We start from the raw sequence: 17,003 nt of genomic DNA on the forward strand, positions 1-17,003 counted from the left end.
GGTCACATGTTATGTTAGAAATGCCAAAACAAGACCCACATCCAGCAAATGGTGTCTGCTGTATGTAATATCTAGAACACAAAGTGCTACTTCTTACTTAGAGTCAGGTTTAACATCTAATCCAGCATCAAAGAATCAGTTCTTTTCCCCAGAATATTTTATTATCCATGAACTTTTCTAAATATATTCATATAATAAATAAATATATGTATTCATATATTCATACACATATAGTGTAAGTTAATTCAATAATTTAGCTTTAAAACTCACTAAATACCATTCTCTTCCTGGTCTGAAATATTGATTTGTAGGCAAAACCCCATAGGAGCCTGATACAAAATGCTCATTTAAAAGAAAAGTGGTCAGACGGATTTAGAGGCTTTTGCATCTGAACCCTTCATATAAATAAATATATTCATAATTGATACTGTACACATTGTTCATATGTCACAATCAATCACGTAAACAACAAAAGGTAAGGATTTGCATTAAGTTTATTTCTTTTTTAATACAAAGGCAAACAGGAAACCATGTCCCAAAGTGGAAATACTTCACCCTACCAGTAGTAAAACGTAACAATAAAAAGTGCACTTTTTCAGAAGGGAATGTACAGTAGAGGATTTACAAATGAAGATGAAGACAGGCACACAGTTGCTCCCGACAAAGACTTCTGACTAACCGGAAAAACCCTCCTTACATTTTCTCACATCAAAAACAGCAGACACACCGATCCACTCTGACAGACTGAAGGCACATGTATTCTAAGTACTGCTAGGGTCTCTGTTGCTCAGCATGTAGGAAAGACATTAGGAAAGCCTTCCTAGCAGGTGCATGAATATGTTTTTTTCAATGTGTGAATCACTGATGTTAAATGAGTAATCCTTCAAAGGCAATAATTGGCAAGACAGACAAACAAAAAATTAAAAGGCAGATTGGAAAAATCCACTAACTACAAAAGAACAATCTCCAAAACATCTTCAGAACTTAAATTTTAAATTAAATATAATTACCGATCACAATATATATACATCAGTCATTTACTTTAGGTATTAAAAATATTTATATATATATATGTATATATATATTCTAAAAGATGAATGCGGTGAAACACAAATCATTAGTAAGTTTGCTTTCCATGATTACGTCTAAAAGGTTAACAGCATCACAGATTTTCCTCTGCGCAAGGGTGGCCTTCATACTCTATGTGAGTTAATCTTCCCAGTGTTTTGACCCAAGCCCCTCTAGAGGCACATTTCCCTAAGCACTCTGAGGTGGCTTGTCCAGATTCTTCAGATCATCCAGAAAACCGGTGGGGGTAAGGATATGAGATGAACCTGAAGAAAATGTACATAAAAAAAGCAAAAAACTTTGAGAATTTAACATCATAGCAGCATTTAAGTTGTGTGACTTCTATACTTTTACTCGGTCTATCGGGTTGTCCGCTGTAGTTTGTTTTACTTTGCAAAAGCAAAGCAGCAAAGGCTGTTCATGTACAGTAAACCCACCTAGTTATTATTACCTCCGCCAAGGAGGTTACTGTATTTCTTCATTGGGGACCGGCGTTTGTTTGTCTGTTTGTTTGTTTGTTTGTTTGTCTGTCTGTCTGCAAGATAACTCAAAAAGTAATGGATGGATTTCGATGAAGTTTTCAGGGAAGGTCAGACATGACCCAAGGAGGAAACGTTGGGATTCCGGAGCCGTTTATGTGTTTCGCTTAGTGGTGTAATGGCATGGTATGGCCACGTGGTGGCAATTTGAATAGTTTATGTATGAAATCAAATGTATGACAACCTAGGAAGAACAATACAGGCGGAGGTCTGCGCTCTCTGAGTGCTTTTCTAGTTTGCATCATGCGATTGTAATAGGGGAGTAAAGCAGAGCCCGATAAATCGGTGTGCCGATATTAGGCATTATCAGCGTTTATAATGGCCAATCATTATTTTTAAATAATGCCTAATAATGACCCTTTATCTACATTTCCAGTATTGTCTTTCCATCTTAACATTCTGCACAACAGTGTGATTGACTGTAGGCCCATGAGCATGGCCCATGGGGGTGTCCCATTTTGGAAAATTGGTCCTGACTTTCAGACACAACTTGTCCTCCTTTTCAGAGTCTGGTTGGTGGTCATCCCTTATAATTGCAAGCTTGTGGACCAGGTTTTAAATTCCAGTTCCCACACAAACATATTTGGAACATATATCAGCTTAGTCAATTAACATAAAAGATTTTTTTTTACACCTTTTCAAAATACTGTCCCCATTGCATATCAAAAATATTGTCAGTGAATTCAGGATAGCAGTACTTACAGACTCTATCGAAAATGAGGGGAAAAAAACGAGATGCACACCAAATCATGATTTTTTAGTCTGCCATTACACCCCTACATTGTAACATCATGCAACGGTGAACACACTCAATTCTCAAGTTAAGCAGGAACAAGTATGATTCTGCTTACCAATCAGGACTTCCCATTTGCCGTCCGTGGCCCGGGTCACCTCGTAGGCTGAGCGCATCTCTGAGTGGGACACTCCGCCGATGACGAAGACGATGAGCCGGGGCCCGCTGCGGTACTCAGTCGGTGACTTGTTCTTGTGCCAGTGTCCAAACCGCGCACTGCTTTGAGAGATATGAATGTTACTCTTACAATTTCCAACTGTACTGTACATCACAGGTGCATACAAGAGCATCTCTTGTTTTCCACATGACATGAAGCACGTGATGTGAATTGTGTTGGGGTTATCATGTTCAGCGTAAGTGCCTGACCCCTCTTGGACTGTGTTGCTATACAAAAACACACGGCTTATCTACAGTAATAACAGATGTACTCAGAAGCCAGGGCTTAGAAGGAGACAACTGATAAGAATCAGGCCGGTCCCATCCTGCAGAGGATCTCAGAGGACTACTGTACTTCTCAATTTATAGTTAAAAAGTACATATTTCCAAATCCATTTCAGAATTATTTATTTTTCTACAACTGCCAGAGAATCCCCATACAGAAAATATTAAATGCATTCATTTAACAGACACTTATAGCGATGTAACAGCGACTTAAACAACTTACAACTTGCAACAGCTGTGAACTTAGAATCCGATGGGTGAGATAGTCAAACCACTCAAATTTGTTATTTGTTTATCCAGCAAATAACAATGTCCACAGACAAGGTAGAGTATGTTGCATGACTTTATGCAAGTATGATGTATTGCGACATCAAAGCAAGCCAAATTTGTAGTTTCTTATGTCTCATTCCATCGAACTACAGATCCGCTACCCGATCTGGTAAACTTACAGTTACTTACAGTTAGTGCTGTAATAGCCGATAGTGGGCTGCGAAGTAAATGGCGAAATGCGAAAGTGTTGTTCACCCTGATACGAGTTGATGAACCACAAAAGATTTTGGAAACCTTATTTTAGGGTACAAAAAAACTCCTTAGTGTTGCTTTAAAAATGACATGGGAAGGGGCGCTGTGGAAGGGCTCCAAGTGCCCACAGGGACAACGGTTCGAAAACAACCCGCCGTCATTTTCCCATCTCACCCCATCTTTCTCTCTCACTCACACTCTACACTGTCCTATCTGAATAAAGGCACAAAGGCTATACAATATTATATACTTAAGCAATTATTTGAGAGTTGATAAAAGCACTTAACTCAGCCAAAGACAATTAATATCATCAACCATGTCCAATCTTCGGTTTAACCATAATCTCTAAGCTTTCACATATAATCTCCCACTCAGAATGCTTCACTGTCTGGTTTTCAGTCATGAGTACACAGCCCAGCTCTGTACCCCTCCCCGTTAGAGCCATACCTCACTGCCGTCTGCTGGGTGGAGATTGGGAGAGGGTCCGACAGGAACGGCCACAGCTTCCGGTCCAGCTTGTCTTCTATGGCGTTCTAGAACACACAAGAGGTGGCATGTGCACTCGTCAGAGAAAGAGACACGACACTATGGCAACAGACCTCTGGAGTTCGCCTACAAAAAGTAACCAAAGCTGCCATCTTTGGCCATATATGGAAATCCAGGTGTTAATTGAAGCTAACAGCCTATGGCAAGTTGCATTGCAAGTTAGCTTTGGGGTAGCGAAAATCTAGGTTTCCTGTCTTAACGTACCGAAGATCACACTACCCACTAGATGGCAGAGGACAAGAGTGTGTTTCTGCATTTCATGCGACGTGCGATAATTAAAAATCCTCATAGGAAAAAAAACGCAAGATACTGCAGTTCAAAGACGGCAACTTTTTCTGTAGGCGAACTTCAGAGGGCTATTCTTGACCGTGACCTTTTCACCCCACCATCCCCGACCCCTGACCCCATACCTCCATGGCGTCCTTCAGGATGGGTATCCACCTGGAGAGCTCATAGGTGCTCTCGGTGCGCTCCTTCTGTTCAGGGAAGGTCTTTCCGGCGTTCTTCCCCTGTGATGGACAGAAATGTTCCGAGACAGGGATGGACACCACATCAGTCACACTGCTTTGGAGAGCAACAGACACAGGACTTAGTTGTCCATGCACCTGTGCATACAGGTATTCTGTTTATGTAACTCTGTCCATGTATCTTGAGTGTGTATGTTTGTAACTTGTGTGTCTATGTGAAATTGTGAAGCATCTTTCAATTTTTTTTAAATGTGCTATAAAAAAACCAATGCATCATCATCATCATCATCATCATCACTATGATTATAGGCGTGAGCCGTGAGAACAGTGGAGCTAGTCTGAGGCGTACCCCGCTGATGATGGGACAGCCCAGGAGCTCCAGGTTGGTGATGATGCTGCTGTCCTGTTGGACGTTGGCATGCTGGATCAGCTTAGTCAGGCTCTCCTCGGCAATGCCTGCTCGGGGAGGAGAAAGACATGACGGTTTTCAGAGAGAAAGAAACAAGATCATCAAGATCATCATCACTACCATCTTCGTCACCGTTGTCGTCATCATCATCATCATCATCATCATCATCCAATACTGCAATATTTCTTTTTTAAAGAGCTTGTAAAAAAACCCAGATTCATTAATAAACAGAGAGTTCCAGAGGACATCATGCAAGGTGTGGAGGTCGCACCCTTCTTCTTGTGGAAGATGTAGAGCAGAATGATCCTGATCTTGTCGTAGGGCTTGATGTCCGTGTCCAGCAGCAGCGGCACAATGCTCTTCATGGCGTCCTTCAGAGGCTCTCCTTCACTGTCGCTCCCCATGGCCAGATCCTACACATATAGAACGGTTCAAGAGTTCCATTATCAGATCCTACACATACAGAATGGTTCAAGAGTTCCATGATCAGATCCTACACATATAGACTGTTCCAAGAGTTCCATTATCAGATCCTATAGACCCCTTCACAACGGATAAACATTCGGAGTGGCGTGACGTCAGTGGCGGCAGAAAAGTTAGACGGCTATTGAAAAGCACTAGTAATGCGGCTAAAATTAGTCCGTAATTAACCTTTGATGAAATGGCTAACGATATAAAATAGTATGTACATACACTCAGTGTACGGGATTGGGAGGATTATTTGAAAAAACTTTGAAAAAACGTACGTTATCAGGTGGGATCATTCTGACAGATCCCCATTCTAAGTGAATGGAAAGAAGACGTAGCAAGATTGCCCTCCGTTGAATGGCCAGATATTTATAATTACGTTATTGAAAAACCGAGCATATACAGTAAGGAGAAGTGGCGGGTGTATAGATCATTGGATATATAACTATGTCCCAAATGGTCATGTCTAAGATTTACAATACAATGACATATCGGATGAGTTTAGTGTTGTCGCTGATGGCAGTTGATGGTTGTTTTGCCGCCAGCGAACGAAGTGACGTAGGCTCAGCAGGGGTCTATACATAGAGACCGTTCCAAGAGTTCCATTATCAGATCCTCACACGTAGACCGTTTCAAGAGTTCCATTATCAGACACAAACACGCGCAAAGCGCTGGACACTGATGGAGATTTTCTTCTGTTGGACGCTGAAACCATTCAAATATGGTTTACTCCATGGAGAGTCACTCTACCTCCAGCCACCTCGCTCAAATAGGAAAATGTTCCAAAACAATACCAGAGGCTGGAGTTGTGATTACTTTATACTGTTGATAGACAAAACAATTGTACTGGCATCAGAGTGAACCAGTGTCCATCATTTGCATGGAACCACATCAATAGTCTCTGAAATAGCATGCCAAGGGGCACAGCTGTGCATTACAGACAGGGATGAGGAGCGTAATCCAAGCTCTCAAAACCAGAGTTCATCCAGTTCACACACACACACACACACACACACACACACACACACACACACACACACACACACACACACACACACACACACACACACACACACACACACACACACACACACACACACACACACACACACACACACACACACACACACACACACACACACACACACACACACACACACACACACACACACACACACACACACACACACACACACACACACACACACACACAAACACTTAGTATATACCTACCAAGCACATCTGTACACACTTTCACACTGAACCACTTACTGTATGCTTACCAAACATATGTGTACACACACGCACACACAGACTTTCACACAAAAAAACTCACAGTATGCCTAACAAACATCTGCGTGCCGTGCACTCACACAGACACACACACACACACACACACAAAGCTGAATAAAGAGGAAAGCATCCTGAGATAAAAAAAGGGAACAGCTGTGGGTGAGGATGGTGGCAGAGGATGGTGGCAGAGAGAAGGAAGCGGATACTGGTTTAGACTGCACCAGCCGGGACACACACACACAATAAATCCACTACTGTCCCAGACCAGCGGAAGAGTCTCTGAACTGTACAGATGGACACTGGACTAGTGTGGACTTAATGGCCCAAGTCGCCAAACGCTGTAAAGTAACACCACTGCAGGTTCGGATGTTCTGAGAATGGCGGTAAAGCGGTTATGCAAACGTTATAAGTGTCATACACGGGAGGTTTCAGACACGGTGTGTACTGAGTGACGGCTTAGTGACGGGGATGAGGGGAAGTGTTAATGCATCTCCTATAAGTCCACACTGCCTAGATGCTCAACATCTAAGCTGTTTGGGAAGCTGCATGGACAGTCTGGTAATGTGTGTTACATAAAAAAAAAATGCATACACAGTATATTGCTATTACTAGACCAGATGTTTATGGATATTTAAGCTACTGTATAGCTACTGTAGATCAGCCTGTGTGAATTCAAACAATTAAGCTATATGGTGAGAACACAAGTGAGTGAACACTGAGGTAAATAAAGTTCAATTGTGGTACCTCAGGCTCCTGGAATGGTAGAACAAAGCAATCCAAATACAATATTCACTTGTGGAAATTATATTCTATGTACTGTATGGAGTTGTTCATCTCCAGTGATGGCACTGTTCTGAACAGGTAACGCTCACCTGTTCCACCGCACACAGCTTGTCCACTTTGGTCTTGAACACCTTCATGCAGGCATCAGCCAAGTTCAGGTGAGTGGAGTACTGCAAGCCAAAGACAAGGCATTTCAAATCTACCATTACAGAGAGATGATGAGCTCAATACGGGTCCTGAAGAGTACATCTATATTGTTATCTTTTAAATACACCAACCATACTAAGCTCCTTCTGGTACTGCGGCATCTTCTTCAGCATCTGAGAGAGATCTTTGATATTGGCCTGGAGAACAGGAGCAAAAGAAATACGTAGATATACTGTAAATTACGGACACATGAATAATGGCATCAATACAAACGGTAATAAAAAAAACCAATCACAAAAACAAACATTTTGTGGCGACGTTCATGCTTTGAGCAGCACAGAAAAAAAAAAAAAAAAACAGCACAGTCACCAGTTACCCGCACCTTGTCTGTATTCATCCTCTTGCTTTCACAGAAGGTGCGTAGCAGCTCTGTCACCTTCCTGTCAAGCAAGCACAGAGAGCAGAAGGCGAGAACGTGTCAAACCAAACTTCACATTTACTGTCAACAACATCACCACCACCACCAGCACCACCGCCACCAGCACCAGCGCCACCGCCACGAGGGCGGCCCTCTCCCAGGGCTCTGGGGCCTTACTTGGTGACGTCGGCGATATGCATGTGCCTGAGCTGCACCCACAGGTCATCATCCTCATCCAGCAGCACCTCCTTCTCCTTCGAGTCGCCGATGCCAGAGGTGGTGTACCTACACACACATTTACACATACAATTACTGCAATTTCCCAACTATTTACTGCGGCTTATACATTGATTTGGCTACATTTCTTCAGCTATGATGTTAATAACACAGCGGCAGTTAATGTGGTATTAATATGGTTTTGTTTCTTTCAACTCGCATAAACACTGTCCTGGGACTCATACACAATAAGGCTAATGCACAGGAAATTACTGTACAGTACAAGAGATAGGATGAGCCTTTATTGTCTCCAAGTGGAGAAATTTGCCTTGGGCAATCGAGAGAGTGAGATTGAGACACAGATTAGACAAAAAAAAACAAAAAAAACACCATACATTAACACAAAAAAACACCAACCAATAATGCAGAGACATATAGAGATATAAACAATATACATATAGAGGTATGTTCAATTACATTTGTATTCATTCAGCAGACGCTGTTATCTGGGGTGACAACAGCCAGGCCACAGTCACGTGTGGCTGATCACAGCAACAGAAACGTTGCATTTCTCATTAAACGGGAGCAATTTATCAGTGTTGCGGACATTACATTCCTTCCTGATCACAGCAACAGCTGACGAGACGCTGAGGACAACGTCTTCACTGAGCGTGACCAGCACGGGGCTCCTTAGGGAAAGAGAGAGCCCAACTGTGTTTAACTCTAGACCTAATCCTGCACGTCTGGCTCTCATTTCCAGGTAATCCTGCAGGGCTTGATTAATTGAGTCTTAATTACCTCCATCAGCAGTGACTAAACTCTTCAAGGAGGAAGAATCCTTAAGGGAGACGATCCCACAACAAAGCCATACAAAAAGCTCTCTCTCTTTCACTGTGCTACCAGAGCTTCTCCGGTCACATCTCTCCTCATAGTGTCCTCATTGACATACGGGACAGGGACAGTGATGGGGATAGAGGGACAGTGGGACGGTGGTAGTGTAGTGGTTAAAGAGCTACGCTAGCGCGCGGTAACCTGAAAGGTGTCGGTTCAATAACCGGCTTCCACCGTTGTGCCCTTGAACAAGGCACTTAACCCCAAGTTGATCCGGGGACAATGTATGTAGTCTCTTGTAATATAGTTGACATACTGTATGCAAGTCATTTTGGACAAAAAGTGTCTGCTAAATGTAATGTAATGAGAGAGGGGGCAGTGCAGGGAGACTGACCTGTAGATGTCCTGGTTGACCTCGAGCAGGTCGTACACCATGGCCTGGAAGGTGAGCTCGTGCAGGATGGGCGAGATGGGGTCACAGCCGCGGTCCACAATGATGAGCTGAGAGCGAGCTTTGTCTGTGCCCTGATAACCCAACGCAACAACGGGTCACGACACACACAGACACAGTCGACACTTCCTCTTTGTTTCTGTTTTTTTTTTTTTTTACTAAGCTGACAGAAAGAGGTTACTGCAAGCCATCGCCATCAAACATCACAGTTCAACACATGCATGATGCAGCATGCGAGTTAGTGTTTCTCTGGAGGGAGCCGTGGTGCATTTTTTTTAGAACACTTGCACTTTAAGACCGCTAGACACGGTCGTGACACACATGGTTTAGATCAGTTAAGACGTCCACCAGGGCACAATGTCTCAGAGGTATGTCAAAAATGCATGAAAAGCAGATATCCTGTCCAGGTGCTGGGAGTTAACCCGTAGCATGGTACCTGAAACGAATCACTCAAGCATCTCGAAGAAAACATAAACACATAGTCATAATTAGTATGCTAAAGTGGCAGGGAAGTGGCTTTAGACACCATAAAGCGATAAAGTCAAAGCAGTGGACAGCAGTGGACACAAGGTGTCATATGCATATGAGCAGGAGGTTGAGGAAGCTTCTATTCAGGCTATGGAATTCTCAGACCAGGAAATGGAAAAGGAAAAAAATAAAAAAGAACTCGAAAAAAGGCTTACGCTGTGCAGAGTTCCATTTAGGCTCAGGGAAATATCAGCTGAGGGAAAGAGCACGAGAGAGGGAGAGAAAAAAAGAGAGAGAAAGAGAAAGAAAAAAGCAAGAAAGAAAATATAGTATTGCTAGCTAGCACTATGTTTTTACACAGTGAACAGGAAGTTATATACAGAACAAGTGTGATTTTCACAACTGAGGGGTGTTCACAAGTGCTGACTCAACATCATTTCTAATAAACCACCACAGAGCATTTATTAATTACTACCATAGACAGCACAGAACATCAGTTAGAAAATAGTTTCAAAAGGAAAGGGGGTGAAAAAAAGAAATGAAGACCCCATATGAGAAAATAAATCATTCACACCAGTATCCATCATCCATAATCTAAACATAGTATAGGTGCTAGACACAACAGATTAACCGGAGTCAAATTCCTTGTTTGTTTACACAAACCTGGACAATGAAGCTGATTCTGATTCTGTTCTGATTCTAATAAGACAACAAAGAGCTTGCTTCGCTTCAGTTGCTTCGTGCCTAACCACACCCCTCAGCTGTGCTATATTCACAATAGAGAATCGCCTCTCAGGGCTTATTGCTTAAGTGTAGCGACTGTAAAAGATCCTGAAGCATTGCAGTGGAGCGCTGGCGGGAGATCTCCTTACCTCTCCCATGCTGGGGTTGTCCGCTTTGTGGGCATTGAGGCGGTCCAACACCATTTCCGCCAGGGCCAGATTCTCATCTGGGCCCCTTTGACATTTACAAAAAAACAGAAAAGCACTGGGTCAACACTATTAGGAACAGGGCGTTGTTAAGAGGATCATATTTTCATACGCAAACAGAAGGGGCTGTGCAGGCCCTGCGAGGGCGAAGAGAGGCGTACTTGCGGTAGCGGATGGCAGGGTACTCCTTCAGCGTGTCACACAGGGTGGCGATCTGCTCGGCCAAAGCCTCCATCATTTTAGTCTTGTCCTGGTTAGCCGTAGGGTTGTAGAAGGAATGCAGAGAGCTGGAGTCATCCAAAGAAAACACCTGCAGAGAAAAAGAGAGAGAGAGAGGGGAAGAAAAACAGAAAGAAAGATGAAGAGGAATGTCCATGCCCTGTGGCCACTGGAAAAGCAAACACTGGTTCTCGGTAGGGCGGTACAGAGAGAGAGAGAGAGAAAGAGAGAGAGAGAGAGACAGAGAGAGAGACACACACACCTGTGATTCATAGGGCAAGAAAGCCACATTAATTTCTTTCAGTGTCTTGATCACTCGTGATACCCTTGACTTCCCAAGTTCAGTAAACAGATCATTGGGACAAGCTGCAAATTTAATGAGAGAGGGAGAGAATTATCATTTCAAAAACACCCACAAAGCGCATATAAGAGATGCAGCATTCATGGCTACAAATTAATTCTGCACTTCTGCACTGAATCTGACTTGTGTAGCATTAGCATGAAAGATAGCGATCGTGACGACTTACTGTCAGTGAAAAAGATATGGGCTGCTTTGTACGTGAAGGCAGCATCCTTGAAGTCATTCACCAGGTTCTGGATGGACTGTGTGAAAAGGTTATTGGTGAGTTTAAATTAAGCTTAACATATTAATAATGAAACCATCTTAATGCACTCATCAAGGGCTAGTTCTCCATACATAGATTAACCTTTAGTCCTGGACTAAAATGTTTCCTCAATGGAAATCGCCATTGAAGTTCTCTTTCAGTCCAGGACTAGGGATTAATCCATGGAGGTTATACCATATTAAGCATAGGATCTAAATTAACAATCTCTAGACTGGAATAAAAGCAGGACCACTCCTCACCTTCCTGACAGGGGAAATCAGATAGATGGCCTCGAGGCTAGGGATAGGCTCTCTGCGTTTGTTGATGTCCTCAACAACTGAAGGCACAAATCAGTTCATATTAAAGTGCTTTTCCTCATTCTTCAGAATAGGTTCCCAGACATATTATTCTGTATTACTCTTGAAGGAAAATGACAGCTTTTTTACAAATTAGCTCATTTACTGTCTATCCCAAAGTAAGATAAGAGTACATACCCATCTCATTTCCCAATAACTCGCTCTAACAGTGTTAACCTAGCTTAACATAATTCACTGAAAGTGGGTTACACCCATTAGCCTGTAGCTAAATGCTACCTGGTGCAACCTACTTCCAGTGAATTATGCTAAGAGAAGGGTATGTGTCCTCTTACCTAATTCTGGGGTGGAGAGCAAACAAGCTAATTTCCCCAAAAGTTCCTTTTATATGACAAAACCCAACACATCATGCACATCTCAGTGTCGTCATTTCCTGAACTCACTAGTGATTCCTTCGGCCATGATGTCAGACATCTTGCAGCAGGACGAGAGGATCCGCATACTGACATGGTCCACAATAAGCACCTGACAGGGCAAAGGAAAAGAGATGAATGACTCAACAATTATAAGAAGCTTAAAAAAAATCAATATCATCAATTTTTCAATCAATACCTTCCACTCTCCATCCTTCTTCACACTCTTGATCACACCGCTAATAATCTCTGTGAAGAGCAGAATGGTTATAGTTATGGTTATGGGTATAGAATTTAACAGGACACTTTTGTCCAAAGCGACTTACAGAATATGAATATTATAATAGTTTAATTAACAGTAAACCGTTTCAATCAAAGTTGTGAAGACTACATTAACCAAATGATTAATAACCATAATATCAATACAATATAAAATATTGAAAATAAAAAGAATCCATAAACATAGAAACCATACCATAACAAAAGTATTAATTAGGTGTAAGCTGAACAGATAAGTCAGTTTAGACCCCTCTTGAAAGAACCAAAGCTATCGCAGGAACGCAGAGCACTAGGCAACTTGATCCACCACAAGGAATCACAAGGAGTCAGTGGAATGGAATCAAGAGATCAGAGCACATGAAAAATGACAAGCATATTATGACATGTGGAGCTAACAGTCCCCAGTCATTGATAAGAGACTAAAACAACTCTATTGTGAGTAACCAGTAACAGTTGATTTGGCCATCACTGTTTCCTTTGTTCAAATGGTCATCTGTCTGACTAGAAGAATAACTAGGAAGCATTTTTGTTGTCCTGGTTTCCTAACGTCCTGGTTTATCACAGAAAAGGCCAAAGAAAGGAGATTACATCTGCAGTAAAACCAGTTGAACTGTGTCTGTTAAGCCCAGTTGTGGTGGCTAGTATTTCAAGAAACTCAACCAAACCCAAATAAATGTAATAACTAGCCTACTCCATTAGTTCCATTTGTCAATGTTCATGCTCTAATGCCCACGGTGATTTGAGGTTTTGTGGCCCTCTTAGAGAAATATATAAAAGTGCAATGAGGAAGTTAACCTCAAGTTCCTGTAGCCTACATTCACAAAGTAAAATTAATAGCATTCCAAATCCTGCACATTATTAAACAAAATGACACTGCTTTATTGAGGGCTATCAATTTGTAAGAGCCATGTCTTAACAAGGAAATAAATGAAGGTAAATTCAAAGTTTACAATGCTGGACAAGTTGTAACCATCCATTATGTTTTTACGATGTTCCCCTAAAGCCTCCTTTAAACCATCTGTCGAATTTGTGAATAAGTGACTGCCACTATGCCACCCTCGAGTTTAATCACAAGACACTGAGACAGGTGGGTGACAGAGACTAAAATAGTGCAATTCATTCTGAAAACCGAGCTTTCGCACATACCTACTTTATATGAATATAACACTAAGGCAATTATATATAATCAAATTAACCCATACCACCACAAAAGTTTAAATTGATGACTTTGTTTATCGCTGTCTTTAGGGAATAAGGAAGCTTGCGCCCCTGTGTTTTTAAATGACGTAACCTGTTAGCCAGCTAACACTAGATTGTTGGCTAAAAACGCACTGTGTTTCTGGCCCGTGAACATTAAAATAACCTTTCGATGGAGCAATAAACATAAATCTCTCTGTTAAGATGATTTAAGACTGTAAACAATTAATATTTACTCACTCTCATTGACAACGGCTTTCAGTCCACTTGGGGCCATCTTGACACTTCCGGGTATAACGATTTCTCTGCAGGAACTTTCTAAGTGGCTACCAAATACATGATATCTGCGTCATATCCGCAGGCTCTCTTCGCCCACTGCATGGTTTGGAGTATATTTTTGCGCCGAGATATGAAGGTTACACATGGCTACCCATGCAATCTACTTCTGTCCCAGAACGCTACCTGTATGAGCTGATGTTGCCAGATAAAGTTGCTCTATCTTGTACCCAGTGCAAAAAAGCAAGTTGCGTCACACAAAATTTTCTTACCAGGCCTACACATTCTATCAAGCCCAACATCAAGTTGCTATTCCACAGCCAGGTGATTTAATTGTTAATATTTAGACTAGGCTACTACATCAGTAATGCTTGGCAAATTTGGCCAAGTTCACTCTTACCCATTCACTTAAATGCTTTTTGCACCTATCCTGCTCCTCTTTACTAGCCTACCCTTTTCCCACAATAGGCGAAGGAAACAGACAATTTCACTGCATTTTTTACTTTAGTAATCATATGCATGTGACAAATAAACCTCCTTGTATCCTTGTATCCAGAAACCCTCATTAAGTTAAATGGAGTTTTTATTTCATAATGATGACATTATCCATTCCATTATCGGAGTCCCTGAAAAAAATAGAAAGAAAAAGGTATTTATGATGAATTTCGCAAATTCCAAGTGCAGAATGGAACGAAAACACCTCTAGGCTGTAGGCTACATGAAACCCATAGGAGCACCATTAAGTTATGCCATACATGCATGGGTACTGTAGGCCTACCTGTTCTCTTGAGGAGAAACCCCCAGAGTTGTAGAGCCATCTTCGCTGACATAAAGTGCTAGTCCTGCATCTGTTCAAATAACCAATTAGGCACAGTTTGTTTTCCTAATCCATACATTTTGCATAGACTGTAATTTTTCATTTGAGCATGTACGCTTAAAGGTAACAGCTGGTACAATATTGATGTATATTGTGGTTGCATAACTAGAAATGTATTATTGCTTAGTACTGTAGGAGCCACTTTGCCTCCAATTTATGAAGCAACTACGCATAATATATTAAACGGCAAGTTTTGCATGAATTTGCCAAAAGTATAATAATGCATTGAAACCAAGTACGGCACCTGTAACCTTGATGGCAGACAAAACACACATAATATGTTTTTACCCTCAATAGATGTGGAGAGTTCTAAGTCAGAGCCAAGCAGCTCATGGCACAGCTGCTCCACCACCTCCCAGGCATCCACGCGGGTTTGCTCTAGACGAGTAAGGTGCTCTGTCACCAGTGCCCTCTCCTGCCCCTCTAGGTTCTGACGCAAGGCCTCACATACTGGCCCTCTACTGACCTCTACCTGATCTCTCAGGATCTCCACTGAAACCCTACTGGGCTTACTCTCCAGTGGAGACACTACCGACCCCTCACTCAGCATGGCTGTGGTGAAGGTGGGGAAAGTGGGGAATGTGGGCACTGTTGGTTGCACAAGTCTACGTAAGACAACAACCACAACAAGTCACAAGACTATTATTGATGCTGATATACAAGTTCACACTCCTCAACAATGTTAAATATACTTTTAAGACTGAGGACATGGAGACATGTTAATGAAATAAAAATGTGTTTTGTGTTTTTGTTCACTTAACATATGCGTTTATCCAAAGTGACAACTATAACAATAAATCTTAAAATTAGCATTCAAATGAACAATTTTAAGATAAATAAATCAAAATCATATCGACAGACTACTAATAATAACCATAATAATGACAATTACAATAACCAGAAATATTTGCATGAAATATACTCTGATTATGCTTTTTTGGTTATGCAAAGAACATGCAATTGTTAATTGCTGACGTGATCTTACACTCTGAAACAGGGATCTCCCTGAAGAAGTTGCACCTGCAATCCGATCTGTATTTGAAACATTGTATATGTTATCCCCACAATTCTAGTGCACCTATTTATAAATTACATACAAAAATGTCTAAATTATGGAAAACATAAATATGTTCTTTCTAACCTTAAGAAATGAGTTGTCTAACTTGCTGTGCTTGCTCATGTATCCCTCCAGGAGGCAGTGTCGAGTCACATAACCAGAGCCAATAACCTCAACAAGATTTAAGTCTACGTAGCCAACCTGGTATTATGAGGAAAAGAGTGGCAAGTGGTAATGTAGGGACACGCAAAAATAAATGATGAAATATCTGATCATATTTATCAGATTCTGATCAATGTGTAGACTTTCCTAACTTTTTCACCTTCTTGTAAGATCTTCCTCCCTTTCTGTCCTGCAGGAAACAGTTAATGTAAAGAAAGAACAGTAGATTTAGTAGACTTTAAGTAGATTTATTTCTTAGGAATTATACAACACTAACAAATGTATAAATGCAGCATCTGACCTTACGGACTGAAACTCTACACATGCAGTTGCCGAGGACCCCTGTTGATATGTTGACAGTAGCTCCACATTCAAACACAATCTCCTTCCTCCATCGTACAGTGTTGTTAAACACTTCATTACTGAAGGCAATAAAATACCAAAAGCAGGGTCATTTCCCACTGTCAGGTTTACATCATTCATTCAGAATATGGATGAATCCACCTTCTCTCACCTCTCGGTCACCTCCTTAAAGCTGCCGTCAAGCAAGCGAACCTTACAAAAAAGCCATCCAGTGACTTGAGGCACATTTGCAAGCTCATCCAGAAACAAGGAGACAGAGAAACTATGTGTGCAAAGTCGTTTCCTCACAAAGGCATGAGCTTGCAAGAGAGCCGATGTCCATCTTCTATGGTCCATCTGGCTTTAATGTGTGTTGAATGATTCAGTCTGTAAGTAATTATCTGTTATGGTCAGTGCTACTGACTGAATCATCAGAAACAAATCTCTATCCACTTAGCTTTGTGACATCATAC

At 41.6% G+C, this 17,003-nt stretch overlaps 2 protein-coding genes across 3 annotated transcripts; both read right to left on the minus strand.

Moving 5' to 3' along the window:
• Positions 1-476: 476 nt before the first annotated feature.
• On the minus strand, positions 477-14,153 carry stxbp2 (syntaxin binding protein 2). 2 transcript variants are annotated; one of them, XM_062532865.1, is made up of 19 exons: positions 14,057-14,153; positions 12,540-12,589; positions 12,371-12,452; positions 11,874-11,950; positions 11,536-11,611; positions 11,271-11,374; positions 10,951-11,099; positions 10,733-10,817; positions 9,336-9,466; positions 8,072-8,179; positions 7,859-7,916; positions 7,608-7,673; positions 7,419-7,499; positions 5,057-5,198; positions 4,726-4,832; positions 4,320-4,418; positions 3,811-3,896; positions 2,459-2,616; positions 477-1,334 (listed from the first exon to the last, which is right to left on the minus strand). In XM_062532865.1, the coding sequence occupies exons 1-19, from the start codon at positions 14,091-14,093 to the stop codon at positions 1,258-1,260; spliced, it is 1,773 nt and encodes a 590-aa protein (XP_062388849.1). In that variant the 5' UTR covers positions 14,094-14,153; the 3' UTR covers positions 477-1,257. The 2 variants fall into 2 exon arrangements, with proteins under 2 accessions (XP_062388849.1, XP_062388848.1); XM_062532864.1 differs by having other exon boundaries at positions 2,459-2,619.
• Positions 14,154-14,640: 487 nt separating this feature from the next.
• Positions 14,641-16,999, minus strand: LOC134077328 (uncharacterized). Its single transcript, XM_062532866.1, has 7 exons — positions 16,490-16,999; positions 16,349-16,378; positions 16,111-16,227; positions 15,955-16,001; positions 15,258-15,574; positions 14,871-14,940; positions 14,641-14,718 (listed from the first exon to the last, which is right to left on the minus strand). The coding sequence occupies exons 1-7, from the start codon at positions 16,511-16,513 to the stop codon at positions 14,676-14,678; spliced, it is 648 nt and encodes a 215-aa protein (XP_062388850.1). The 5' UTR covers positions 16,514-16,999; the 3' UTR covers positions 14,641-14,675.
• Between the last annotated feature and the right edge of the window lie 4 nt (positions 17,000-17,003).

Source organism: Sardina pilchardus, chromosome 3 (genome assembly GCF_963854185.1).
Source record: "Sardina pilchardus chromosome 3, fSarPil1.1, whole genome shotgun sequence".
Lineage (NCBI taxonomy): Eukaryota > Metazoa > Chordata > Actinopteri > Clupeiformes > Clupeidae > Sardina > Sardina pilchardus.